The sequence below is a fragment of the Mustela erminea genome, chromosome 20, assembly GCF_009829155.1.
Source record: "Mustela erminea isolate mMusErm1 chromosome 20, mMusErm1.Pri, whole genome shotgun sequence".
Taxonomy (NCBI): Eukaryota; Metazoa; Chordata; class Mammalia; order Carnivora; family Mustelidae; genus Mustela; species Mustela erminea.
The window spans coordinates 9502993-9530369 of NC_045633.1; the positions used below are offsets into that span (position 1 = coordinate 9502993).

Consider the following 27377-nt stretch of genomic DNA (forward strand, 5'->3'; position numbering starts at 1 on the left):
AGAAAGCATGAGAGGGAGGAAGAGCACAGAGGGAGAGGGAGAGGCAGTCCCTGCTGAGCAGAGAGCCCAGCATGGTGCTCAATCCCAGGACCCTGGGATCCGGACCTGAGCTGAAGGCAGATACTTAACCAACTGAGCCACCCAGTTACCCCTCGAGTCCCAAGTTTTAAAAGTATCCTTGCATCCAAATGTTTGTGATACCTACAGACTAGATCTTTCTTCTTCCCTGATACTTCCTGGAGAAGTAGGAGTTGACACAAGCCATGGGAGCAAAGAGAGAAGCATTCCAGATATAAGCCCTTAGCATATGGTGAATAAGCAAAAATGCTACTTTCAGAGGAAATTCATATTTTAGTGGAGAAGCCAAAGCAGCACAAAGCAGCATTAAGATGACGCAGAGGGGGAAAAAGTCACTTCAGACATCAAGTCAGTGGGCTGCCTTCACTGACCTCACCAACAAGTTAAATCTCCTGTAGTCCCCTGGGCTTCTCCTTCACAGCACCTATCACAATCACAATTACTTACTATTTATTAGTTAACTGTCTAAATTAATCTGCTAGGGACGCCTGGGTGGCTCAGTTGGTTGAGCGTCTGCCTTCAGCTCAGGTTAAGATCCCAGGGATTCTGTTTCTCTTTTTCCCTCTACCCCCCTCCCAACTCACGTTCTCTCTCTCAAGTAAATAAATAATCTTTTTAAAAAATGAAATAAATTAATCTGCTAGGCAATAAGCACAGGAGGGCACCGACAGTGTCTTGAGTTGTTCACCACCTTGTTCACAACTACTTGGCATGTATTTGTTAAATGAATGAATAAACACAGCGAGCAACCACTAGCAGGCACAAAACCCCAAAAATTAACCAGCTGATGAAAGGAGTTAACGAATAAGTAAGTGAATGAAATGTGAATCGATGATGGACATTGACTAGATGCTTGTGTTTCAAACGCATGTTAAATGTTTTCAAAATTCAGTTCCAGTTACATTTCATGGTGGTGATTACTCAAGAAGGCACTTCTCACCTGAATAATTTGGTGATTTCTGCTGGATGCTTCAGTTCTAAGTACAGTCACACGCCTTGTGAATCGTTTAGCAAATCTGCAAAAGAAACTATATGTTGGGGCACCTGGCTGGCTTAGTCAGAAGAATGTGCCACTCTTGATTTCAGGGTCATGAGTTCAAGCCCCATGCTGGGTGTAGAGATTACTTCAATAAATAAAAATTTATTATTTATTACTTAAATAAAAATATTAAAAAGAATGCTATATATACATATGTGTGTATATACACACACACGTACATATATATCCATTCCACACACACACATATACATACATATGTTTCACATCACCACTGGTTTCATGTTTGATTCAACGTAAGACTTTGATGCTGACTCATGTGTCAACCTCACAGGGGTAGAATCCCAATCCACACCCACGCCAACCCCAAAGACTCATACTTGATATTCAATAAAGGTTTTAGATAAGATCTCTTGTTGTATTTCACCTTTGGGTAACATGGGGTGGGATATTTGTAGTTCAAGGTCATGAACAAATGTAGGTTCCCAAATTTAGAGGCCTCACATCTCTGAATAAGGATCCCATTTTTATTCAGGCTGGACTATTTGTCTGAGCACTGGTTTCCAAACCTTTGCCGGGGCTGGGAGGAGAGATTTCTAAGGACCAATAATCCATACGCACATCTCTTAAAGACTGAATACATAATTCCCAGGTTCTCTCTTCCAGGTCTTTATGAACCAGTCTAAATGTTACAACAGTCTTTATTTTCAAAGCCCAAATATTTTATCTTGGAAAATCAGCAATCCAGGTATTAAAAAAAAAAAAAAACCCAGCAGGGAATGACCAAATTTGCATCAGTATATACAATGTGGCGAGTTTCCCGTCAGGGCTAATGGCTTGAATTCCCCTCCTGAAGCTCAGAAAGGCCCGGGTGTCATGGAAGAAGTAGTTCCATCTTTGTCTTTTCATTTGATGGGTGTCTGACTGCCGCAACAAACATCACGCCTCTGGATTCTCTTCTTGAACTGATCGCCTTAATCGCAGGTCTATGGACAGAGAAAAGAGGAATGAGCACCGATGCACCACTGCCTCGTGTCTCCAAGGGAAAGACCAAATTCAAGATCCTCCTGCCTTCTTCTGTTAAGTTTCTGCAATTCTCCCCTTGAACTCCCACCGTTAGGTGACATCAGTAAATGCTATCCCAAAAAAGATGAATGGGTTTGTTTGTTTCCTCCCTAAAATTCATTCTCCTCTGGCCTCAACTCCTGACTTCCTTTGGGAAGTCAACCCTTCCCCATTCTCAGTCCCTAGGGTCTGTTTGGTTGTACCACCTCTACCTACAGATGTCTGATCTGGCCAATGAATCACCACATTTTCATGGCCACAGCAATTGGCTCATGGATGCACACGTCACTCGGTCAGATCCAATGAAATACATTGAGAATTCTGGGTCTCTCCTTCTTTCCCACTAGACTTGAATCTGAGAAGGTATAAGAGGCTGATAAATTGTGAGCAAGGGCCTGTTCGAGAAAAGAGCTAACATGGTAAAAAAACGGTATAGAAAGGAACCAGGTTCTGGTGACATATGCTGAGTCTCAGCTTCTGGCCATGCTTCAGGCAAGAATTATTCTTGGATTTTTGCTAAAGCCAGTTTGGGTCAGTTCTTTTCATTGAAAGGCTGATGCAGGAACAGCTCTGACCCACTCTCATTTGGTTGGGTCTCCTTCAGGGCCAGTCTGGTTACTCACCACAAGCAGCATCTTGTTCCCTGACATGCAAAGGGTCCGGTTGCTGAAAGGGAATAAAACAGGTGGCCTCATCACTGGAAGAGAATGCAGACTCGGGTCCTGTTGCATAGCTGATGGGATCCGTGAGCCCCCTCCATTTCAAAATTAAGATGTGGCAGATGGAAACCAGGGCTCAGTCACAGACAAAGCAGAGATGTTTTGTTTGGTCTTTTAAGGGAAAGTGATTCCATTAATTTATTCATTCATCTCTTAGATATTTACTGAGCATCTACAATATGCCAGGTAATATATCAGGGCCTGAGGCTCTAAGGATACAGACAGCATCTCTGCCTGCAAAGGATTTAGAGTCAGGCCTCTAGATGCTGTATCTATCTACATCATGCAAATGGTATTAATTTGCACAGATAGTAAATGGCATGGCAGTCTCTTCCGACAAGATCCTAGCTTCCAAAACCCAGTGGCATTTGAATTAAAGTGGATTTACCGTTTATCTAATATCTTCTGGGACACCAAGGGAGCTAACAAGGGTTTTGGACTTAGAGCAGGATTTCAAATACCTCTTATACCCTCTTGGTAAGCATAAAATTGGTAAAGTCTTCTTAAGAGTATGATATGGTAAAATCTATTAACATTATCATGGGCATGCCCTATGGCAAAAATACTCACATAAAAATAGTTTAAAATGTTTCATTACACACTGTTTTTAGTATTAGAAACAAAAAACCTGGAAACAACCCAAATGTCCAAATATATACCAACTGAAACAATGTCAGAAATTTAGTATTAAGTGATGAGGGATGGAGTTATGATACCAGATGTATAGTATAGCCCCACTTTTCTAATAAATTAATAAATTTGTATATGCAGACGCATATATATGTATATTTAGAGATGCCTAGGGAAGAAGATCCGGAAGAGTATACACTGAACCATTATCACTGCGGGATGAGATTTCAAGGTACTTTCCCTCTCAGTGGAAATACTTCTGGATGCCGGGATTAGACAAGAGATGCACCCAAGCCCCATGAGGGCCTTTATCATGGTAACCCCAGCACCAAGAACAAGGTTCAGCTTGGAAAGGGCTGAACAGACATTACTTGTTAAATTAAAAAATACAGAAATGTTTAAACATAGAAAGTGAAGTGCCCTTCTGCTACCCGCGTTTCCTGACGCACATTTTACAAGGAGGCAAGTCCGCGTCACAGGCGAGGACCCCCAGGCGAAGTCCCGTCTCACCTCTACGTCTCTCCTTTCCGGGCTGAGCGAGCTGGTGGTTGCTCTTTTCTCCACGTCCTGCAGCTTGGTCAACTTTTCTATCAGGAACATTTTATCTTTGCCCTCCTGCCAAGAAGGAAAACAAAAGCAAGAACAAAAATAAGGAGGATGGTGTGAGGTTAAGAAGAAAATGATGGAAAGAAGGGTGATTTTTTTTTTTTTTTTAAGGCAGGTAGGGTCCCAGACACAGGATAGAGACTGCCACCATGTTTTCTCTCTCTGTCTCTTCTTTTTAAGATTCACTTATGTATTTGAAGGGGGGAGGGGGCGGGAGAGGGAAGAGGGAGAGAGTCTTTTTTTTTTTTAAGATTTCATTTATTTATTTGACAGACAGAGACAGTGAGAGAAGGAATACAAGCAGGGGGAGTGGGAGAGGGAGAAGCAGGCTTCCCTGCTGAGCATGAAGCCTGATGCGGGACTCGATCCCAGGACCCTAGGATCATGACCTGGGCCGAAGGCAGATGCTTAACATCTGAGCCACCCAGGCACCCCGCCCTTTTTTCTCATTAAACTTTCACCCGCGAATTTGAGTATCTAACAAACAGTTATCATTATCATTTAATATCCAACAGTTTTTGCAGTGGGATGTGCTTCATAATAATTTTCTTTTTTAAGGTTTTATTTATTTATTTGACACAGAGAGACAGAGTACAAGCAGGGGAAGAGAGAGAAGCAGGCTCTCCGCTGAGCAAGGAGCCCAGTGTAGGGCTCAATCCTAGGACCCTCAGATCACAACCTGAGATGAAGGCAGACGCCCAACTGACTGAGCCACCCAGGCGCCCCTCATAATAATTTTCTATTTCCCTCATTCCTTCTACATTTATTCACTGGAATTCTGCAAGGAAGAGCTGTCCTTAGGAATTGGCATTTTAAACAAGTCTACTAGCTGTCTTGGATATAGCCAACTGGTTTGGAAAGTGCTGGTATCTAGCAGCCATTTCCATACTCTAGTGCCAATTAGAATTACCTGGAGAGCTTGCAAAAATGAAAACTCCTAGGATTTAACCAAATGATCTAAACTCAGGGAGGCAAAGCTGCATGGTATTAAGAGTACAAACTCTGGCCTTGCCCAATTCAAGTCCCACCACTTACTAGCCCTGAGACTTTCAGCAGGTCATTTCACTATGTAAGCCTTAGTTTCCTTAATTTTAAAATAGGGATTAAAAGATTTGTATGCCCCAGAGAGAGTAATAAAAATTAAATCGGAATTTTTGTTCATTATTTAGCACAAGCCAGGCATCGTGTAAATGCTCAACAAATGTTATCTGTTGCCATTACTTGTTGGAGGAGATCAGGGTAATAGGAATTTGCATTTTTAATAAGCATTCAAGAGTTTCAATGAAGGTGATCATACTTTGAGAAGGATTGTTACTGAGCCTATTTCCAGCCTCTTAGTCTGGGTTCTTTTAGAGACAACGAGCCTGTCTTTGTGGTCTACCCTCTGGGCCAGACTCCCACAGATGCAGACCTGTGGAGATGCTTCTGGTGCCTCCCTGAAATGATGCCATCTAAATCCCTCAACTTGGCACTGCCCTTACAACAGAAGGTTTTAAAATCAAATCCCTCCCCTGTTAAAATCTTCTAAAGACTTGCCCAAAATATTCTACGTGCTGTATCACAAAAATACAGGTGATGTTTGTGGGAACAGGCAGGTGAAAGAACATAATTAATCCATGCCCTTTCTTTATACCATATAAAGGACCAACCCAAGTGATCTGAAACCCCAAAGATTCAAGTAGATAGTACGCTGGGGAATCCTGCTTCTTTCCCATGTTCTTAGATGTAAGTGTTCATGTCATAATTATGTTGGTATTTAGAAGAAAAGGGAACCAGCCCAGCAGCCATGAGCAACCTTATTCCCAGACTGTGGTCTCTAAATACCATTTCACCAGGACTCCTTGAAAAAATTATTCATGTTCTGGGACACGTAATGAACAAGAAAAGCCTGGAACATTTTGTCCTTCCACAGAGCAAGTAACCTATCAGAGACTTCTAGTGTCATCAGGGGCGCCTGGGTGGCTCAGCTGGTAGCGGTCGCCTTTGGCTTGGATCATGATCCTAAGGTCCTGGGATCGAGCCCTGAATGGGGCTCCCTGCTTCTTCCTCTCCCTCTGCAGCTATCCATGCTTGTGCTCTCTCTCTCTCTCTGTCAAGTAAACAAAATGTGTTTAAAAAAAAAAAAAAAGAAAGACTGACTTCTGGGGTCATGTCAAAAGAGCCTAGGAGCAAATTCAAAAGGATTTCCATTAGCAAAGGATGAGACTGTTTAAGCACAAATAAATTATTATAATTGAAATATGCCTGGGGCGCTCAGTGGGTTAAAGCCTCTGCCTTTAGCTCAAGTCATGATCTCAGAGTCCTGGGATCGAGCCCCACATAGGGCTCTCTGCTCAGCAGGGAGCCTGCTCCCCCCCGCACCCCACTCGGCCTGCGCCTCTGCCTATTTGTGATCTCTGTCTGTCCAATAAATAAATAAAATCTTAAAAAAAAAAAGATGCCCAAGTATACTTAAATCTATGAACCCATAAGGATAATTTTTAAATCCTCATTGGCCACATTTGGAGGTTGCTAGGTATAGCGAGTTGAACAGTATCTCCCTTTTGAAAAGATATGTCCAAGTTATCCTGACCCCAGTACCTGTGACTATGGCCTTGTTTGGAAATGAGGTCTTTGCCAATGTAATTAAAGATTCTGAGATGAGGGACGCCTGGGTGGCTCAGTGGGTTAAGCCGCTGCCTTCGGCTCAGGTCATGATCCCAGGGTCCAGGGATCGAGCCCCGCATCGGGCTCTCTGCTCAGCGGGGGAGCCTGCTTCCCTTCCCCTCTCTCTGCCTGCCTCTCTGCCTACTTGTGATCTCTGTCTGTCAAATAAATAAATAAAATCTAAAAAAAAAAAAAAAGATTCTGAGATGAGATCCTTCTGGATGAGGATGAACCCTAAATTCAATGATGAGTCCTTCGAAGAGAAGGAAGAAACAGGCACACAGGGAAGAAGAACTTGCAAAGATGGAGGCAGAGAGAGCAGTTAGGAAGCCCTGAACAAACAAACAGCAGGGTGAGCCAGTGGTCCCCAAAAGAAGCTACTAGAACCATGGAACAGATTCTCTCTCACAGCGTTGGAAGGTACCAAACCTGCTGGCACCTTGATTTTGGACTTCTGGCATCAAGAACTGTGAGAGAATAAATCTGTTATTTTAAGCCACCAAGTTTGTGGTAATTTTCTATGGCAGGTCCAAGAAACTAATACAGGAGGGTACCAACACATCATTTAAAAACTGGTAAATTGAGGCACCTGGGTGGCTCAGTGGGTTAAAGCCTCTGCCTTCAGCTCAGGTCATGATCCCAGGGTCCTGGGATTGAGCCCCGCAGGGAGCCTGCTTCCCTTCCTCTCTTTCTGCCTGTCTCTCTGCCTACTTGTGATCTCTGTCAAATAAATAAATAAAATCTTTTTTAAAACTGGTAAATAAAAGGGGAAAATGCATCTATGTTGCCTTTCCTCTATAAATTGTATTACAATATAATCAAATACTTGGTGAGCAAAAATTCCTTTTTTCATAGAGGAATTCTAGCTAATTAATGCATTAGAATTCCTAGGAGTAGAGTACCACTATTTTGTCATTTCTCACAAAATCAGTAGGTCTTCTAGGCAATATTAATCAAAGCCTGCAAAATCCATCAGGTGAAAGGCAGATGAGGAGCCTTGCAATGGATGGGTCAGGCTAACTAAGCACGGACCCACTGATTGCTTTTAACATCACAAAAATAGACAACTGGACATTTTATATTTCAAGGTGACGCCATAAGCAGCTCTGAGCATCATCTCTGAAGTATTCTAGCTAAAACACTGAATCTGAATTTAATCAGGTTTTCAAATCTCACAAGCAGGGTACAGGAAATATAAAGAAAAAAGAAACAATGGTGAACACCACGACAAGATTGCAAATCAGATATATCCAGAATGTAACAACTACCACAAGACAAATGATCTGGTTTCGTCAACAATAAATGGCAAGAGAAGAAAGGAGGTGTGAACAATTATAGATAAAAAGAAACAAAGGGCTCCTGGCTGGCTCAGTTGGTTGAGCAACTGCCTTCGGCTCAGGTCATGATCCCAAGATCCTGGGATCAAGCCCCACATTGGGCTCCCTGCTCCGTGGGGAGTCTACTTCTCCCTCTCCCTCTGCTGCTCTGCCTGCTTGTGTTCTCTTGATCTCTAATAAATAAATAAATAAATAAATAAATATCTAAAAAAGGAAAGAAAGAATCAAGAAACATACCAACAAATGCTACCTTTCTCAGATCCTGATCTGAACAACACTAGTGTAAAAAGACACTCCACAGAGGTGCCTAGATGGTTCTGATGGTTAAGCCTCTGCCTTTGGCTTAGGTCATGGTCTCTGGTTCTGGGATCGTGCTCCAAGTTGGGCTTCCAGCTCAATGGTGAGTCTGCTTCTCCCTCTCTCTCTGTCTCTCCCACTGTTTGTGCTTTCTCTCTCTCTTTCTCTCTCTCTCAAGGAATCAATAAAATCTTTAAAAACAATTTAAAAAGAACACTTCAGAGGACAATCAGGAAAATTTGACCATTAATTGCAAATGAGATGACAGTAAGGAATTATTACCCTTTCTTTTAGGTTTGATGATGGTATTGTGGTTATATTTTTTAAAAGCCTGTATCTCCATCGGGCTCCCTGCTCAGTGGGGAGCATGTTTTTCCCTCTCTTCCAGGCTTCTGCTCTCTCTCGTAGATAAATAAAAAAAACTTTTTAAAAAACAAAAAGTCTGTTTCTCTTAAACACATATAAGTTTTTACAGATAAAATTATATAAGTCTAGATGTGCTTTAAAATAATCCAGAGAGGGCACCTGGGTGGCTCAGTGGGTTAAAGCCCCTGCCTTCGGCTCACGTCATGATCCCAGGGTCCTAGGATAGAGTCCCACATCCAGCTCTCTGCTCAGCAGGGAGCCTGTTTCCTCCTCTCTCTCTGCCTGCCTCTTTGCCTACTTGTGATCTCTGTCGGTCAAATAAACAAATAAAATCTTTAATTAAAAAAAAATTATCCAGAGAGGGCACCTGGGTGGCTCAGTGGGTTAAGCCTCTGTCTCCGGATCAGGTCATGATCTCAGGGTCCTTGGATCGAGCCCCACATCGGGCTCTCTGCTCGTCAGGGAGCCTGCATCCCCCTCTCTCTCTCTGCCTGCCTCTCTGCCTACTTGTGATCTCTCTCTCTCCCTCTGTGGAATAAATAAATAAAATCTTTAAAAAAATAAATTAACTAAATAAAATAAAATAATCCAGAGATGATGAGCACTGGGTGTTATATGTAACAACAATAAAATAAAATAATCCAGAGATTTATGTGAGGGTTTATAAAATAACAGTATCCACATGTTGACAGTAGTTGGTACTGAGTGGTGAGCAAATGTGGGTTCAATAAACTATTCTATTCAGAGTATGTCTGGAAATTCCCCTTATAAAATGTAAAAAAAATAAAAAAAAATGGGAGGAGGATAACAGAGGGACTACGGGAACTTACATTAATAATCTGTTCATGGAGCAGTCTGATCATAATCTTCCTTCCCTCTGTGATCTGCCAGTAAAGGTAGGTGATGATTCTAGAAGAGAAGAAAAGAAAGAATGGCAGACACTTTTGCCAATGTTTTGCAGGTCCTAAATTCCAAAAGGAGGCAAAGAAACGGAGATATGTGCTTGCAAGTGGATTTTGGCCCTACAGAGTTTCTGAAAAGTTGTATCTGGGTGAGTTACAGGTTAAATACATCAGAGCAATGGCTCTAGGGGTGCCTGGGTGTCTCAGTTGGTCAAGCATCTGCCTTCAGCTGGGGTCGGTCATGATCTCAGAGTCCTGGGATCAAGCCCCACGTTGGGCTCCCTCTCAGCACAGAGTCTGCTTCCCCTTCTCCCTCTGAGCCTGCCCCCACCCTGCTTGTGCTCTCTGTCTCAAGTAAATTAAAAAAAAAAAAAAGAGAGAGAGAGAGAGCGCAACAGTTCTCAACCTGGCTGCACACGGAATCATGAGAGATGGAAAAAAGATTCATTCCATGGCCTCTTTTCAGATCAATTAACTGAGCTTCTCTGGGCAGAGGGCCAGATGGCAGTATTTTTAGAAATTACACATGATTCTCATGTGTAGCCAGTTTGTGAGTCTAGACGTTGCTATTCCAACTTCAATGTGATACAGATTTCCTGGGAAGCTTGTCAAAATGCAGATTCTGGGGTTCTGTAGGTCTGGGGTAGGGCCCAAGATTCTGGATCTCTAATAAGCTAGCTACCCAGTGAATTAGAAGTAAGATGCAACAAGGCCCTAGGAAAGCTCAGCATTTTAAAGAGGTCAGTGACAACCTAGTGTAGGGAAGGGAGGGCACGACCCGGAGCAAGGACACCCTGGTTCTAGCCCCTGTGTCACTCACAGGCTGTGCAGCCCGGAACCTGTCTCTGTAAGCCAGCCCATCTCTGTCTCATCACTTCCACCTATAAAACTGAGAGGCTGCTCTGTAAGCACCACCCACTGGTTCCACTAGCCTGTGCTTTTTGAGTTTCGTCTCTCTTGGGGAGGGGTGGCAGTCTCCAACGCCACCAGGACTAGGCTTCTAGATAGGGACAGCTATTAGCCAACCAACTGTTCCCGCAAGAAGATAACACCAGCCTTGGCAGATCTGTTTTTTCACAAGAAGTCAGAAATCAATTGTTTTTATCTGCAAATGGAAGAACACTATCCTACCTACTAACAACACCCGACCCATTTCAATGTAATCAGAATCTCAGAAAGAATCACACACACAATTTTCCCAAGCAGTCTCAAATCCAAATTTTCATTTTGTGTTCATGTTATTTCTTAAGAGGAGGCATAGCAGGCATTGCTTCCTTCATAAAACAGGCAAAAAAGGAAGAAAAAAAAGGAAAACCTAGGACAAGATGATAATAAGTAACTTTTTTAAAAATTCAAGGGCAAAGTCAGGACCATTCAGAACACTGAGCTACACTGTAGCTCTTTGCTCTCCCAGCAAACCTCCCCCAGACTACCCAGCGCAGAGTTAAGGGTATGTTTCCCCCTCCAGATTCCTCAGGTGCTCCACTTACAACACAATGAGGGTGAGGATGAAAAAGAAATGCACACTTCCGATGAGGTTCCGGTAGATCCAAACAACCCACAGGTAGCTGGGCCTTTTACTCAGGGTGTCGATCCAGCCGTAGATGGAGTTAATGAAGAACGGCAGACCTCGGAAGGGGCCACAGTCAGCGGAAGGTTTCAGTCTGGTAAAACAAGGGACAGAAAGACATCTCTAGCACCGGACTTGGGTATAGCTTTTTCTGGAATCAAACTGTCCTTTCTGGGCTCTGCCCCTGGAAGCAGCAATTCTTGCCTGCTGTACACATACCCTCCTTCCAAACGAAACCCTCACCCTCGAGGCCTCAGCTAGTATGTTTTATACATGTGACTTGTACTCCAAGGACCTGCTCCCAGACAGGCTTCTCACCAGATCTACTTGTTGCCCATCCAAAGAGGAGACAGTGATATCCTGGCGTGAAGAACTGAACTGGGTGATCAGATTCTTTTTCTGGGGAACTTGAACTAAGAAATATGAAGAGGGGTCCCTGTGATTTGTGGAAGCTGAACCTGAATTGTGAATTGTGAAATATTAATTGTGAAGCTGGAGCTGAATTGTGGCAACAGTGGCCACATGCAGTCAGTTGTTATGAACCAACAGAAAGTAGAGGGAAACTAGGAACTGGCTAGAGAGAGAAAAGGGAGATGCAAAGACATTAAACAGAGGAGCCTGCCCTGAAGCCACTTGAGTTCCTTATGGTTCCAGTTCTGCTTACATCCTAAAAGTCAACTCCTCTGTTCTTTCATTTGTTCATTCATTCACTCATTCATTCATTCAATAAAAGTTTACCGTACCTGTACCCGGCATTGTGCTAGATACTAACCCTTGGGGATTCCATAGTAAACAAGACAGATGTGGACTATGCCCTCTTGGGTTTACATTTTAGTAAGAAAGATGGACAACTAGGGATGCCTGGGTGGCTCAGTCAGTTAAGCATCTGCCTTCAGCTCAGGTCATGATCCCAGGTTCCTGGGATGGAGTCTGCATCTGGCTCGCTGCTCAGTGGGGTGAGTTTGTTTCCCCCTCTCCCTATGCCCCTCCCCCCACTCATGCACTCCCCCTCTCTTTCAAATAAAATATTTTTTTTTAATTAAAAAATAGGGGCGCCTGGGTGGCTCAGTGGGTTAAGGCTTCTGCCTTCAGCTCAGGTCATGATCCCAGGGTCCTGGGACCGAGCCCCGCATCGGGCTCTTTTGCCCAGCAGGGAGCCTGCTTCCCTTCCTCTCTCTCTGCCTGTCTCTCTGCCTACTTGTGATCTCTGTCTGTCAAATAAATAAATAAAATCTTTTTAAAAAAATTAAAAAATAAACTATGAAAAAAAAAAGAAAGATGAACAACTAATGGGTAATGATTAAACAAAGGTTCAAATAAAGGCATTTCTGACCATGAACGATGAGTGAAGAAAGGAAACTGCCTGAGAGAGAGAAGAGGTGGAACTGACATAGATAAGCAGGGTCAGGAGGGTCACCTCTTGAAGATGACTTCTGAGCCAAGAAACAGAGGGTGGACAGAAGGCCACCAAGCAAAGGTTGTGGGGAGAACACCTCAAACAGAGGCCTCCACCCTGTGTCAGGAGAGGCTCCCAGGGTCCCAGGCATGGGGCAAGAGCCACGAGGATGAAGGAAAGTGGAGCCAGCGTGGGTTGAGGTCAGAGAGTTCGGAGGGAACCAGCTCAAGCAGGGCATTTCGGTTCACTTGGCTGAAGTCCTGTCCCTGTTCTGGGAAGCGGCTGTACTTCTGTACTTGGAGAAGTGAGGAAGCTGTGCCAAGTCACCTGCTGGGTGGTGACCAAACCAAGACCTCCTCCTTCCCTTGGTTGTTGTGTCTGCTGATTTCCAAGGGAACTTGGGCTAAACAATGCATCAAGCGTATTAAGCATGTCTTCTCACTCTGATGTTTTGACATCCAGGGTCTTACTGACCCTGGAGAGACAGCCCTTGGTCCAGAGCCCTTATCCCACCCTCCACCGACTCTATCAGGCTCTCACACTCAGGGTCACTACCCCTGTGCCCTGATCACCCCAGGCCCAGGTACCAGACAACTCCAGTCAGCCCCTATACCTCAAAGCCCACTGAAATTGTTCCAACTAGCCAATCCTAAACCTGCCTACCCTGTCTCGACCTTTCCTTCCCATGGAAACCACCATAGAGGCTCTTGCTCACATTTTCTCCTCACTCCCTCTGCAACCTGACCAACCCTGGGGCTTCCACACGTGGCCCCCCGTGGTGTGGTACTCCCATCCCCCACCACCACTTCTACTGCGGTCTGAGAATAACAAATCACCTTTTCAACAGCATTCTCGTTCTGATCTGCTGGCCTCACCATACCTTAATCGTAATAAAGCCGATCTATTAAAACCTTCACCCACCCCATCTCTAAGACCTCACCACAAGGCTCCTATCTCCTACCTCCAGATGGTGATGGCCAGGGTGCACAGGACCCCGGAGAAGGATGGGAAAAAGAGCAAGAAGATGAAGAACGTCATCATCTGTGAGGCTCGCCAAGCTTTGCTTGGAGGCTGGAAATTCATCATCAGGCTGATCTGGAGAGAGAGAAACAGCCAGCTCCCATCTGCGGCCAGAGAAGCAGGCCAGAGGGACCCCACCTGGGCACTGGCTTCCTGATGCCCTTTTCAGCACCAACCCCTACCATCCCCAATGCAATTTCAACCACCACAGGGTCACATGGGACTGAGAGAGGCGAATTGATTCCAACTTCAGACTGACTCACATTTTTGACGTAAAACATGATGAAAAGAGTAATCATTTGGATAAAGGGCAGCAGAGGGCAGAAGAAGGTTCCAATCCTATGAGGGAAAAAGAGTGTCAGAGGTCAGGGGGAGACACAGAGAGTGGGGAGTAGGGGGAGATGCGGGGGTTTGAAGGGAAGGGAAAGAGGGGATTACGAGCTGAACTGTGTTTCTCCAAAATGCATATGTTGGAGTCCTAACTCCCAGTACCTCGGAATGTGTTATATTTGGAAATAGGGTCTTTAAAGGGGTAATTAAGGTAAAATGAGGTCACTAGGGTGCGCCCTAATGCAATCTGCCTAGTGTCCTTAAAAGAAGAGATCAGGACACAGATACACCCAGAGGAATCATGTGAGATCACTTCGAGAAGGTGCCATCGACAGGCCAAGGACGGAGGTCTTAGAAGAAACCAACCCTATGAACACCTTGATCTTGGACCTCCAGCCTCCAGAATCGTGTTGCTTAAGCCACCCCTTCCATGGTACTTCGTTTACGGCAGTCCTAACAAAAGGGGGAGACTGCTCTGTCACTGCAAACCAGGAAAACCCTCACCTTATCCAGGATCCTCACTTGTTCTCTTCCCAGCTTTGGGAAAGAGATTTTGCAGAAAGCAGCACCCACATACCACTAAATGGCCTTCAGCAAGCCCTAACCTAGATGTCCCAAATGCGGGACTTGTCCCTCTCCTCCCTTCACGGCATTTAAGACAATCTGAGGTCCTGCAGGGACAGACATTAAATTGCACTGAATGGGGTGCCTGGGTGGCTCAGTCGGTTGAGTGACTGCCTTCGGCTCAGTTCATTATCCTGGAGTCCCAGGACTGAGTCCCACATCCGGCTCCCCGCTCAGCAGGGAGTATGCTTTTCCCTCTGACCTCTCCCCTCTCATGCTCCTTCTCTCTCATTCTTTCTCTCTCACATAAATAAATAAAATAAAATCAATTTAAAAAAATCTTTAGGGGGGCGCCTGGGTGGCTCAGTGGGTTGAGCCGCTGCCTTCGGCTCGGGTCATGATCCCAGGGTCCTGGGATCGAGCCCCGCATCGGGCTCTCTGCTCAGCCGCGAGCCTGCTTCCTCCTCTCTCTCTGCCTGCTTGTGATCTCTCTCTGTCGAATAAATAAATAAAATCTTTAAAAAAAAAAAAAAAATCTTTAGGGGCGCCTGGGTGGCTCAGTGGGTTAAGGCCTCTGCCTTCGGCTCAGGTCATGATCCCAGGGTCCTGGGATTGAGCCCCGCATCGGGCTCTCTGCTCAGCAGGGAGCCTGCTTCCTCCTCTCTCTGCCTGCTTCTCTGTGATCTCCATCTGTCAAATAAATAAACAAAATCTTAAAAAAAAAAAAATCTTTAAACTGCATTGAGTTACACATGAGAAGGGCATTCCCCCTCAATTCTCCCTAATGTTCCCAAGTGCCAAGAGAAGAAAATCATGCTCTGTTGGCCCTAACACTTGCCCACATCCCCTTTTTTTCCCTGAAAGAAAAGGGGGGGGGGCAGGAAGATTTAAACTAAGAGCCTTGGCAGATAGCAACACCTAGCTAGAATTTAATAGCTGTGCTGGCTTGGTCTTATTTTATTTTTTTAAAGTGACTGACACTTTTCTTTAAGCAATCTCTGCACCAGAAATGGGGCTCAAACTCACGACCCTGAGATCAAGAGTTGGAGGCTCTACCAACTGAGCCAGACAGGTGCCTTGGTTTGATTTACTTTTCAAGTTACTTGAAGTTTCTCTCAAATGACACTAGCTTTCCATTTATGGTTGAAAAATAAAGATGCCTTTAACAATGTAAGTAGGGGCCCCTGGGTGGCTCAGTCGGTTAAGCATTTGCCTTCAGCTCAGGTCATGATCCCAGGATCCTGGGATCGAGCCCCACACCGGCTCCCTGCTCAGCGGGCAGTCTGCTTCTCTGTCTCCTGCTCCCCCTGCTTGTGCTCCCTCTCTCGCGGTCAAATAAACATACACCAAAAAATCGGCTGGTGTGCAAAAGCCTGAAGTTTGGGAAACACCTCACCTCATCTCTATCATCATCCCCTAACATACACTCGCTTTCTGTGGTCTTTTTTTAGAAAGAAAGAGAGTGAGCAAGGGAGGGGCAGAGAGCGAATGCCAAGCAGGCTCCACAGCCAGAAGGGAGCAGATGAGGGCTCAATCTCACAGCCCTGAGATCATGCCCTGAGCTGAAACCAAGAGCCAGATGGTCTACCAACTGAGCCACCCAGGCACCTTTCCGTTATCTTCTTTTATTTTAATTATTTAAATTCAGTTAGCCAACATATAGTACATCATTAGTTTTCGATGTAATGTTCAATGATTCATTAGTTGCAAATAGCACCCAGTGCTCATCAGTTCACATGCCCTCCTTAATGCCCATCACCCACTTACCCCTTTCCTCCACCTCTCTCCTTTCCACAGCCCTCCGTTTGTTTTCCGGAGTTTACAGTCTCTCATGGTTTGTCTCCCTCTCTGATTTCTTCCCATTCCGTTTTCCCTCCCTTCTCTATAATCCTCCGTGCTATTCCTTATATTCCACGTATGAGTGAAACCATATGATAATTGTTTTTCTCTGATTAGCTGATTTATGAACATCCTTTAGTAAAAAAAATCTAAGAGTGACCCTATGTGCCATAAGGCCCAGCAATTCCACTTCTGGGTATATACCCAGAAGAACTGAAAGCAGGGTCTCAAAAAGACATTTGCATATCCATAATCATAGCAGCGTTATTCAGGGCAACCAAGAGGTAGAAGCAATCCAAAAGGCCATCCATGGATGGATGGATATACGAAATGTGGTGCATCCATACAATGGGATATTATTCACTCTTATAAAGGAAAGAAGTGCTCTGTCAGCTACTATATGTAGAACCCAAAGAACATTATGCTAAGTGAAATACGGGAGTCACAAAAAGATAAACTCTGCATGATTCCACTGACATAAAGTATCTAGAGTAGTCAGACTCATAGAGACAGAAAATAGAGCGCTGGCTGCAAGGGGCTGGGGAAGGGGGAGCTGGGGAGTTTTTGTTTCATGGGTAGGGAGTTTCACCTTTGCAAGATGAAGAGAGTTCTGGAGATCTGTTGTACAGCTATGCAAATAGACACGGCTCAAATGTACATTTAGAAATGGTTAAGATGCCATCACATGATGCATTTTCCTAACATGGTTTTTAGAAAGTGCTCATAAGGGTAACAATAGCCAAAATATCCCCACTTACAAAATATTTCTGAGTTGGTCTGAAGATTTTCAAAACTTACCACACCAGAGTTTGTGCATAGATCAGTTCCAGGACATTCCTGGCAATGTCGAACTCTTGTAAGCCAGAACTTGTGATAAATTGCATCCCAATGAGTCTGTGAAAAAAACATCTGAGTTTAGTACCCAAATCATCAACTCTCTCCTTCAAAAGATTCCCCACAATCAACAAAGCAGAGGCTAACCAGTTTGGAATAAAGTCGTAAGTTCCCTTAAAAATGTTTGAAAGGGGGGCGCCTGGGTGGCTCAGTGGGTTAAAGCCTCTGCCTTCGGCTTAGCTCATGATCCCGGGGCCCTGGGATGGTGCCCTGCCAGTTGGCTCTCTGTCGGCAGGGAGCCTGCCTACCACCACCACCCCCGCCCTGCTCTCTCTGCCTGCTTCTCTGTCTACTTGTGATTTCTGTCTGTCAAATAAATAAATAAAAACTTAAAAAAAAAATGTTTGAAAGGTTCCAAGTATAAGCATATTTTCAAAGAAATAATTGAAGGACTTGAGGGAAAATGGAATTAATACAATGCGTTTGAATACAGGTACCGCTGAAGTGGTATAAAACAATTTTAGAGGGGTGCCTGGGTGGCTCAGGTTAAGCATCTGACTCTTTGATTTCAGCTCATGTAATAATCTCAGGGTTGGGGATTCCTGGTGGCTCAGTTAAGTGTCTGCCTTTTGCTGAGGTCATGATCTCGGGATCCTGGGATAAAGCCGTGTATTAGGCTCCCTGTTCCTCTTTTTCCCACTCCCGCTGTTTGCCTTGCCTCTCTCACTGCGTCTCTGTCAAATAAATAAAATCATAAATATTAAATAAATAAATAAAATTCCCATTGAAAAACAAAACAAAACAAAACAAAAAAACCTCCTCACCTTTACATCCAGACTCTGGACACAAGCTATAATAAAAGTGAGGTTGGGCAGACTGAGTGAGGAGACTGGACATGTAAGCTACCCCCTGAGGAAAGAATCTTTACGTCATGCCATCTTATCGTGAGGGTAGCTCAAAGAAACTTGTACGTGTCTATAAGGAATGAGATGCTCAGCATATTATTAACAAATAAATGAATAAATCAATAAAAGAGGACTACACATGGGCCAATGAGAAGACTGCCTCAATTCTGTATACCTGGTTTCTAAAATAACAATTAGCACATTAATCAAATCCAACTAAATGAGTCATGACATAAGTCTAGATGTACTGTCAGGGAGAGATGCCCCAGCAGAGTCTTAAGATTAATTAGAGCAAACACCACAATGATTTGCAGTGTGACCCTACTTCAGCGGTAAGTTCTCAAATGACTTTCAGTTTCTGTGTTTTGTTTCTAGCCTTTTTTTTTTTTTTCCCCCAAGAGAAGGTTGTAAAGGGCTAGCTGAACCAAACGAACCTGAACAACAGGGCTGTCAGGTAAAAATGAAATATCAGTTAATTCAGAAGAAAGCAGTATCCCAAAGAACCAAAGGCAGACTTTTAATAGTACACAATAAAAAGTACACAAGGGACACCTATGTACTAAGTATATAAGCATAAAAGATAATCATCCTTCCTGCTCAGCCAAGACAACGGCTTTGGTTCCAACATCAGGTATTAATTACTCAAGGCTGACAAATATTTACCTCCTCAAGAACTCGCCCAGGAAGGAATCAGCTAAAGAGAACACAAAATCCATCAGAAGGAGTCGGTAGATTTCCTGGCCAATGAGGGTTTCCCAACACTGAAAGGCAAACAAGAGTCAGGAGATGGCAAGGGGCTGTTGCTTCCTGCTCAACTCCCATCTCTTCCTGGCATTCTGCACTCATTAGGACATGACATTCATTAGGACTAGGTCAATTTGACCGAGACCTGGCATACCCAGAAAAGCAGACCCACTCTGGGCACAGATGCAACATTAATTTGCTGAGTTTGTTTTCAAGGGTGTTTATTCCCTGTCTGTGCCTCTTCTCCCCCCATTAATTCTGCCCCCCCACACCATGTGCCCCAAACTTTCCCTTCTCACTATCTCTCCTCTTAAAACTTCTCATCCCTGTTTTATGCTCTCTGGATCCCATTTTTCAGCAAGGGAGAACAGAAGGCATCAATGGCAATAAGGCCTTCACCCTTTTTATTAACCTTAAGAAAATCCATTAATATCTGCTTGACTAAGAAAGTGGCCTAGGGGTTTAGCAGGCTAGCCCAAATTGGAAGTCTGACTTATTCAGTTCATGGAATTGGTGGTCAATTATTTCTGCAGGAAGTCAGTTCTATGAGCTGATGGACTGGGACCTTTTAGATTTGGCCAAACAAAGAGAGGGTGGTTTTCAGTGCGCAGCCCAAGGAAGGATGGATGGATGGATGGGTAAATGGGCAGATGAATGGAAGGATAATATGATATCTACTCTAAAATCATGAATAGAAATTCTGAGAAACCAGAGAAACTCACTTCCTCCCTGGTGGTCAAGGGGTTAAGAAACCAAACTCAAGGCAGAACAGCGTAGAAATCTCACCTCTTCACCAGCCTGGGCCACAATGTTGAGCCAATAGTAACAAAGAATTCCAATGATTGATATTTTCAGAAAGATGTTTCTAAATAACAGAAGAGAAAACAACTACCATTACCTTCCATGACAGTCATTAGAACTGTTTGCCGATATTTCCCTTTGGTCCCGTGGTAGGACTGAAATTTCTGCTTCCCTCTGGTTTGAGTGGGGCCAGAGGGCTAGTTCTGGCAAATGAGTTGTGAGCAAAAGTGATGTGTGTCCCTTTGTGTCACTTCAAGGCTGGAGCAATTAAATGCCAGTGAGATTCTAGAGCTCACTGTCTTCCCTCTGGAATGGCCATCAGCAGTATTTGAGATGCTTCCTGCTCTCAGTCTGGATCCCTGCATGAGGGACATGACCAAAACCCCCTCCCATCTACAATATACTACAATATACAATATAGTATGAACAAGAAGTAAATCTTTGTGTTCTAAGCCACTGAGACTGAGTAAAGTGGGGATGTTTGTTACTGCAGCATAACCTAATTCGTATCAACTGACCTAACCTCTTTTGGTGCATCTCCAAACTATCTGACTTCACTTCTCACTGATTGTATTAACAGTAAACGTACATACTATTCACTGGGTGCTGACCATAGACCGTACACTGTGTTAAGAACTTTACTGAACCACCTTAATCTTTACAACTTAATACTTACAACTTTATAACTCTTAATCCTTACAATCATATCATCATACAGATAGTATTTTATGTCTATCTTACTGATGAAGAAACTGAAGCTTAGAGGTGAAACGATTTGTCCAAGGTCACACAGTTTGCAAGGGGTTGAAAATGAGGACCACCTGCTCTAACAGCCTGAGCTCTTAAACCCAGTCACTTTGCCGTAAGTCAACACCAGCTAGTTTTTATAGGGCTTCAGCATTGGTGTGCCAAGAACTGTGTGTGCCACTAGACCAGTGGTTCTCAAAGTGTGTCCTCCAACCCAGTAGTATCGGCCTTATCTGCAAACTTGCTAGAAAGGCAAATTTTCAGGCCCCACCCCAGAGCTACAGAATCAGAAACTCTGGGGATGGGGCCAGGCAATCCCTTCAGGTAATTCTAGTGTGTGCTGAAGGTTGAGAACCATAGTGTTAGACAGTAAGTTCCGTGAAGGAGGGAACTGGCTCTGTCTTTTTCAATGCAAGATCCCTGATTTCTTGCCCATACCTCGCTTGCAGCAGATGCTCCATATATCTGGATTAATGCATTAGTGTACCTTTATTGCAGGGTAGTTCCACACTGAAGTTGAAAACACACTCGTCTAAGCTGAGAAAAGCTCATCTTAGATCGAAAAGAATTGTCTATTTCTGAGCTTTCCCATTCTCTCTTCATGTAGAGAAGATTTTGAATATTTTGAGTATTTTGTGAAGTGGTACAAATGGCTGATGTCTATGAAAAGACAATTAACCTCTTTAGGGACCAGGAAAAACACAAATAGCAAAGTGATTGGTTCAAAATGGCCCGCTGAGGGGCGCCTGGGTGGCTCGGTGGGTTAAAGCCTCTGCCTTCGGATTAGGTCATGATCTCAAGAGTCCTGGGATCAAGCCCCGCACATAGGGCTCTCTGCTCAGCAGGGAGCCTGCCTCCCCCTCTCTCTCTGCCTGCCTCTCTGCCTACTTGTGATCTCTGTCTGTCAAATAAATAAATATAATCTTTAAAAAACAACAGAAACAAAATAAAACAAAAACAAAATGGCCCACTGAGCACAAAGGCCTACCACCCTCCCTCCAAATTCTCCAAATGAGGTTGGCGAGCTGATTAGGAGTCAGATCTCAGACGCTGTGGAAGGCAAGGGCTCTCGAATTGATCAGTAAAGAAATTCAATTTGCCTTGTACAGACCTATTATTATAAATACCCATAACCAGGAACTGGTCAGGGAACTAGCCAGAAGAAGGAATAAGGACAAAACCTGGGGAATTTTATGCTTTGTTTATTGAAACCCCGGGGTCACCTCTAGTACAAAAAGGCACACCCTCCCAGACAATGATTTGCCAAAAGCACCCTCTCTACCTCCATATGGGTGTGTGAATTACAAAAATGGCCCTTTTCCTCCCAGCCAAGGCAATGGCTACGAAGGCTCACAGTTTGACTAATGGGAACACTGGATAAATTTCAGTCCCCACACAACTCCTCAGCCAGGAACCTTTTTTGTAGTCGACAACATACACATCTGTACATGTCATAACTGAGACCTATGTTAATCCTCAGGCTGATTGCAATTGGGGGAAAGATAAGCCCTAACTTTGAACAAAAGGCAGATGGACTTCACTGTATTTTCTGAGCGCTTTTTGGATTTTCTGGCTACAAAACACTTTATTCTTGGACTTCTTTCTGAAAACAGCACTTTGGTACTTGAACCTAACCCTACCTGCCCTCCATGGAACTGGAGGCCGGTGTTGGACAAGGCAGGCACACCTACCGGATCAGGAGGGTATAGACTTCATGCCGTGGCATCTCATACCGCTCCACCAGCCTGAACAGGGAGTAGAGACGTGGCACAGCCAGATTGATGCAAGACACAAGGAAAGGCAGTAATAGCACTGCCCCAGGGTTCCTGTGGCTCTTCAGGAACTGCAGAGGACAGAGGGAAAGAATTAAGATGCCAAGTGTGCACTGAACTCCTGTCGGCCTCCTACAGAAGGCTGTCCACAATGGGGAAAACCCAGGAATAGCTTCTCTGGGATTAGCTATCAAGGTACCCATTCTTGAGTACTTACCCTGAGCCAAGCATCGCCCACATGACTGCATGTAATCCTCAGAACAGCCAAGCAGGTGGGTATGAACAGACTTATCTGATGGGCAAACTGAGGTCAGAGTGGCAAAAATGCTTGCCCGGGGTCACTCACTACCGAGTGGAAGATTTGAACCAGGTCAATGTGTCTTAGAGGCCTGAATGCTAACGGCCATTTTATGATTTTACTATCCTCGGCAAGAGGTCTGGGGCGACAAGAAGGTGTGCCCTGGCCATTGGAGCAAAACCTTAGATCTGGTGAAGCTACAGCATGTGGGTATGGATCACTGTAGACTTTTTCCTCCCCTCTCCTGTGCAGCCTTGTTAGTCTTCGCTATCATTGGGTGCTGAATTAGGAGAAAGGGGTGGCCTCTGCCAGACCATGCCATACCTTTGTATGAGGTCAAGAGAGGCACCCCTTCCTTCATGTGGATGCAACACCCTGGTATTTGGCTCAGGGTGGGGTCTCAGGTGCTTCTCGGACAGGTATCCTTGGAGTAAGGGATTCCTGTGGATTTTTCTTTTGTCTCCCACTACCCCCTTCCCCACCCCCACACCCGACCCTGCCTCCCTTTACCTCTGGATGGTTTAGGAAGCCCCACCTCCCCTTTGGCGATATTTTTATAACCAGGATAAGATAGATTCAAATGTTGCCCCCTCCCCATGCTTATGAGCTTCAAGATCTGGGGCCAGATGCATAGCTTCTCTGAGCCCCTTTTGCCTCTCTGTATAATGAAGAGATTATCATGGAACCCATAGAGTCATTTCAAGAATTAAGTAAGACCAGGGTCACCAGGGTGACTCACTCAGTGAAGTGTCTGACTCTTGATATTGGTTCAGGTCATGATCCCGGGGTCCTGGGATCAAGCCTTGCATCGGGTTCCATGCTCAGTGGGGAGTCTGCTTAAGATTCTCTCCCTCTGGAGGCGCCTGAGTGGCTCAGTGGTTTAAAGCCTCTGCCTTCAGCTCAGGTCATGATCTCAGGGTCCTGGGATCGAGTCCCACATCGGGCTCTCTGCTCAGCAGGGAGCCTGCTTTCTCCTCTCTCTGCCTTCCTCTCTGCCTACTTCTGATCTGTCTCTGTCAAAGAAATAAATAAAATCTTTAAAAAAAAAAAAAAAAAGATTATCTCCCTCTACCTGTCCCCCAGCACTCTCTGCCTCTCAATAAATAAATAAATAAGAAGAATTAAATAAGACCAAATAGGGCAAGGTCTGGCCGCTAAATAACACAGGTAGGACATCATTCACTCATTCAAAGGAAACTCTAGTTGCCAATGAATATGACCCCTGCCTGGCACAGAGCAGACATTCAAACAACTCCACTTCTGCCTCCTCACCTCATTACCTGTCCTTCTTCACTTCAGGTGGGCGTAGAGAAAAGCTTCCAGGTGAAGAAGAAACTCAACAGTCTTCTTTATGCCTACAACTACCTGGTCACATCCTAAGTAGGGCATTGCTAAGGCCTTAAGCACTGAGACTTAATTTTCCCTCTTTCAGGGCACACCTTCGTATGGTTGATGGCAAACCCTTAGATTTATATAATCCCACATTCATTTTCTTGCTGGCTTCTCCTTTACTTATTCACCCATTTGGCTGAGCATCTACTATGTATGAGGTATTGGGCCTAGAGCCCCACTACCATCTTTTGAAGACAGATGTATAAACAGGTTTTTTCAATACTACACATGAGAAGGGCATAGGGATAGGAATACCCAACTCGGTCTAGTGAGGGTGGTGGTGGTGGTGAGGAAATGACTGTGCTGAGGTCTAGAGGAGGAGGAGTCTGCCAGATAAGGGAATTAGGGGAGATGGGGTGGAGAATGAACTGCATGTGTCCCATCTTGAGATAAGGAAAGGCATGGTGTGTTCAGGGAACTGTGTTCAGTTCAGCACTGAGTGCTGGTGTGTAGGATATGGGTAGTTGTGGGGTGTTGAGACTGGAGATATATGGGCAGGGTCAGATCATATAAGATCTGTCAATCGTGCCATGGAGGATAGATTTTATATTGAGGGCAACAGGAAGCCATTAAAGAAAGTGACATAATCATACCTACCTGTACCACAATTCTAAAAGTCAGCAAACTGGCTACAATGATCCCCTTTTCCAGGGGATCTGAAAGTCAAAACCTACAGAAAAGCAGTACTTTGCCCAGCTCTCCCAGCTAATTAGTAGTCTCCAAGTTCATATCATTAGGAAATAAAGAAAAAAGCAAACATCTTTCATCACCCACAGTACTGGACACTAAGTAGACTCTTCATCTAACTCTTCTCTGGTCCTGATCACACACCCACAAAGCCACGTACCATCATTCCTGTTTTTGCAAGTGAGGAATACAGGGCTCAGAAATGTTAACTCATTCACAAAAGTCCATCAGATCACAATACTTCCTGAGTATCTTCTCAGTGCCAGGGGCAGTGGGAGGCATTATTTTTATTAGAAACCACAAATACAGGACGCCGGTGGTTTGGTTAAGCCGCGGCCTTCAGCTCAGGCCATGATCCCAGGGTTCTGGGATCGAGTCCCGCATCGGGCTCCTTGCTCAGCAGGGAGCCTGCTTCTCTCGCTGCCTCTGCCTGCCTCTCTGCCTGCTTGTGTGTACTCTCTCTCTCTATGGCAAATAAATAAAATCTTTAAAAAAAAAAAAAAAAAAAGAAAGAAACCCCAAATACCAGGTCTGTGGTCCAAGTGCCCATCTTTCCACTAGCCCAGAGCTTCTAGCTCAGAGGTGTGCACACACATCACCTGGGGACATGGTAAAGATGGATTCTGGGTCCATGGGCCAAGGAGGGACCCAAGATTCTGCAATTTTTCAGAAGCTTCCAGCTGACATCAATGCTGCTGGCCACGGAGTCTGGTGTGAGCGGCAGCTCTCTCCTGCTCTCCCCTCCAGCACCCCATCCTTCACCTGGTTCTGTGCTCTGGACTTTGGGGCTTCTGCTCCTGTGGTTACCTCTGAGTTGTTCTCAGCCAGGTAGTAAACAGCGACGCAGCAGGCAACCGCCACTCCAGTAGACACAACCCAGGCCGCCAGGTGAGCAGAGAAGCGGATCAGCTGCTGATTGAGCGTTAACTTGACATTCTCCTGACGGATTTCTGACAGGTTTTCCTACAAGCACAAGGAAGTCAAGCGGGCCCACAGACCCTCTCCACTGTTAGCAAAGACTCTCCGGGTGAATCTTTGGTATTCTGAGACACAAACCCACCCCGGATCCACAGAAGAAAGGGGAAAGTTCGTGTTGGACATGGATTATGACAGACCCATGGGAAAATCTCAAATGGACCAAGAATCCCCATCAAGGTGTCAAACACCTTTGAGGAACAGAAGGGACCAACAGATCAGGACCGTGCTCTTGAGGAAAGCTCTTTCAAGTCATTAAACTCTTTTTTGAAAAATAAGGCTGGGTATTTATACCAAGGAAGTTAGCATTTTCAAACCTCTTATCAAAGCCCTTGCTTATAAATTCTGCTTGCTCTTTTTTTTTTTTTTCCTATTTCACCCATTTCCACCACTAAGCCACCACCCGCCCCCCACCCCCTGTCCTGGCAACCACCAGTTTGTTCTCTGTATTTAAGAGTCTGTGTTTGGGGGGGTGACTGGGTGGATCAGTCATTAAGCATCTGCCTTTGGCTCAGGTCATGATCCCAGGGTCCTGGGATCGAGCCCCGCATCAGGCTCCCTGCTCAGCGGGGAGCCTGCTTCTCCCTCTCCCACCCACTCTGCTTGTGTTCCCTCTCTCCATCTCTGTCACATAAATAAATAAATAAATCTTTTTTTTTTTTTTTTTTGAAGTCCGTGTTCGGGTTTTTTGTTTGTTTATGGGTTTTCTCTCCCTCTTTCTTTTTAATAAATGTTTTTCTACAGACCAGAATTTCTCAACCTCAGCATCAGAGAAATTCTCAGCTGTTATTCTATGTTGTGACAACTCTCCTGTATATTGCAGGATGTTTAGCAACATCCTGGCCTCCGCCCATAGACACCAGTAGCACCCTCCCCCTCACTGTGACAATCAAAAAAGTCTCCAGAGATTGTCACATGTCCCCTGAGGGGCAAAACTGTCCTGAGTTGAAAACCACTGGAAAAAAAATGTTAAACTTGGAACTGTGAGGTCAAGAAGCATTTACATTTAACATTTTGGTATAAATCCCTCTGCTGCCCCCTAAGAAGCTCATACCAACTACAGAGCTACTAGCATGTGAAAAGTTCATTCCCTAAACCATTACCAGCACTGGGCATTATGAATTTTTTTTTAAGATTTTATTTATTTATTTGACAGAGAGAGAGAAAGCAAGAGAGGGAATACAAGCAGGGAGAGTGGGAGAAGGAGAAGCAGGCTCCCCGCCAAGCAAGGAGCCTGATGCAGGGCTTGATCCCAGGACCCCGGAATCATGACCTGAGCCGAAGGAAGACGCTCAACCACTGAACCACCCAGGCGCCCCAGCATTATGAATATTTTTAGGCATTTTTGGTTCTGTTTCTTTTTCTTTCCTTTTTTTTTTTTTTTTTTGCCATGCTCAGGAACCAGAAAAAAAAAATCATTATTACTTTAAGAAAAGTTACAGACATACTGAAGGAAGTTGGCCATGGGAAGGTGTTGTATAAAGCAAGCTTGCCTTACCCTGATTTCAGTGCTAAGATTCTTCTGTTTCAGCTTGACAGCTCTTTCGTGAGTGACGGTGAAGTCCCAGCAGAAAATCAGTTTAGCAATCCCTCTGGAGTAAATGTGGGGGTTGATGAAGTTGTTCCGGAAATACCTGGCCATGCTGGGGAAGGCAGAAACGAAAATATTCAAAGCTGTTGAAGCAGACACTGGGGATGCAGGAATTAAACAAAAGAAAGTCTGAAAAACAATCTGAGGGTTTTGAAGGGGCGGGGGGTGGGAGGTTGGGGTACCAGGTGGTGGGTATTATAGAGGGCATGGAGCACTGGGTATGGTGCTAAAATAATGAATACTGTTATGCTGAAAATAAATAAAAAATA

At 44.6% G+C, this 27377-nt stretch overlaps 1 protein-coding gene across 7 annotated transcripts in view; it reads right to left on the reverse strand.

Annotated features, from left to right (window-relative positions):
* Nucleotides 1-1588: 1588 nt before the first annotated feature.
* TMC5 (transmembrane channel like 5) overlaps nucleotides 1589-27377 on the reverse strand; it is an 83685-nt gene continuing 57896 nt past the window's right edge. For all 7 annotated transcript variants that reach the window (XM_032328061.1, XM_032328059.1, XM_032328064.1 and 4 more), the window contains 13 exons: nucleotides 27016-27160; nucleotides 25350-25505; nucleotides 22085-22236; nucleotides 19632-19710; nucleotides 18765-18862; nucleotides 17161-17256; nucleotides 13893-13968; nucleotides 13571-13704; nucleotides 11134-11307; nucleotides 9572-9650; nucleotides 4000-4104; nucleotides 2764-2806; nucleotides 1589-2061 (listed from right to left, as the gene is read on the reverse strand). In XM_032328061.1, coding sequence (XP_032183952.1) covers nucleotides 2015-2061; nucleotides 2764-2806; nucleotides 4000-4104; nucleotides 9572-9650; nucleotides 11134-11307; nucleotides 13571-13704; nucleotides 13893-13968; nucleotides 17161-17256; nucleotides 18765-18862; nucleotides 19632-19710; nucleotides 22085-22236; nucleotides 25350-25505; nucleotides 27016-27160 — 1384 coding nt within the window. In that variant the 3' untranslated portion in view covers nucleotides 1589-2014. The remainder of the gene's footprint in view (nucleotides 2062-2763; nucleotides 2807-3999; nucleotides 4105-9571; nucleotides 9651-11133; nucleotides 11308-13570; nucleotides 13705-13892; nucleotides 13969-17160; nucleotides 17257-18764; nucleotides 18863-19631; nucleotides 19711-22084; nucleotides 22237-25349; nucleotides 25506-27015; nucleotides 27161-27377) is intronic.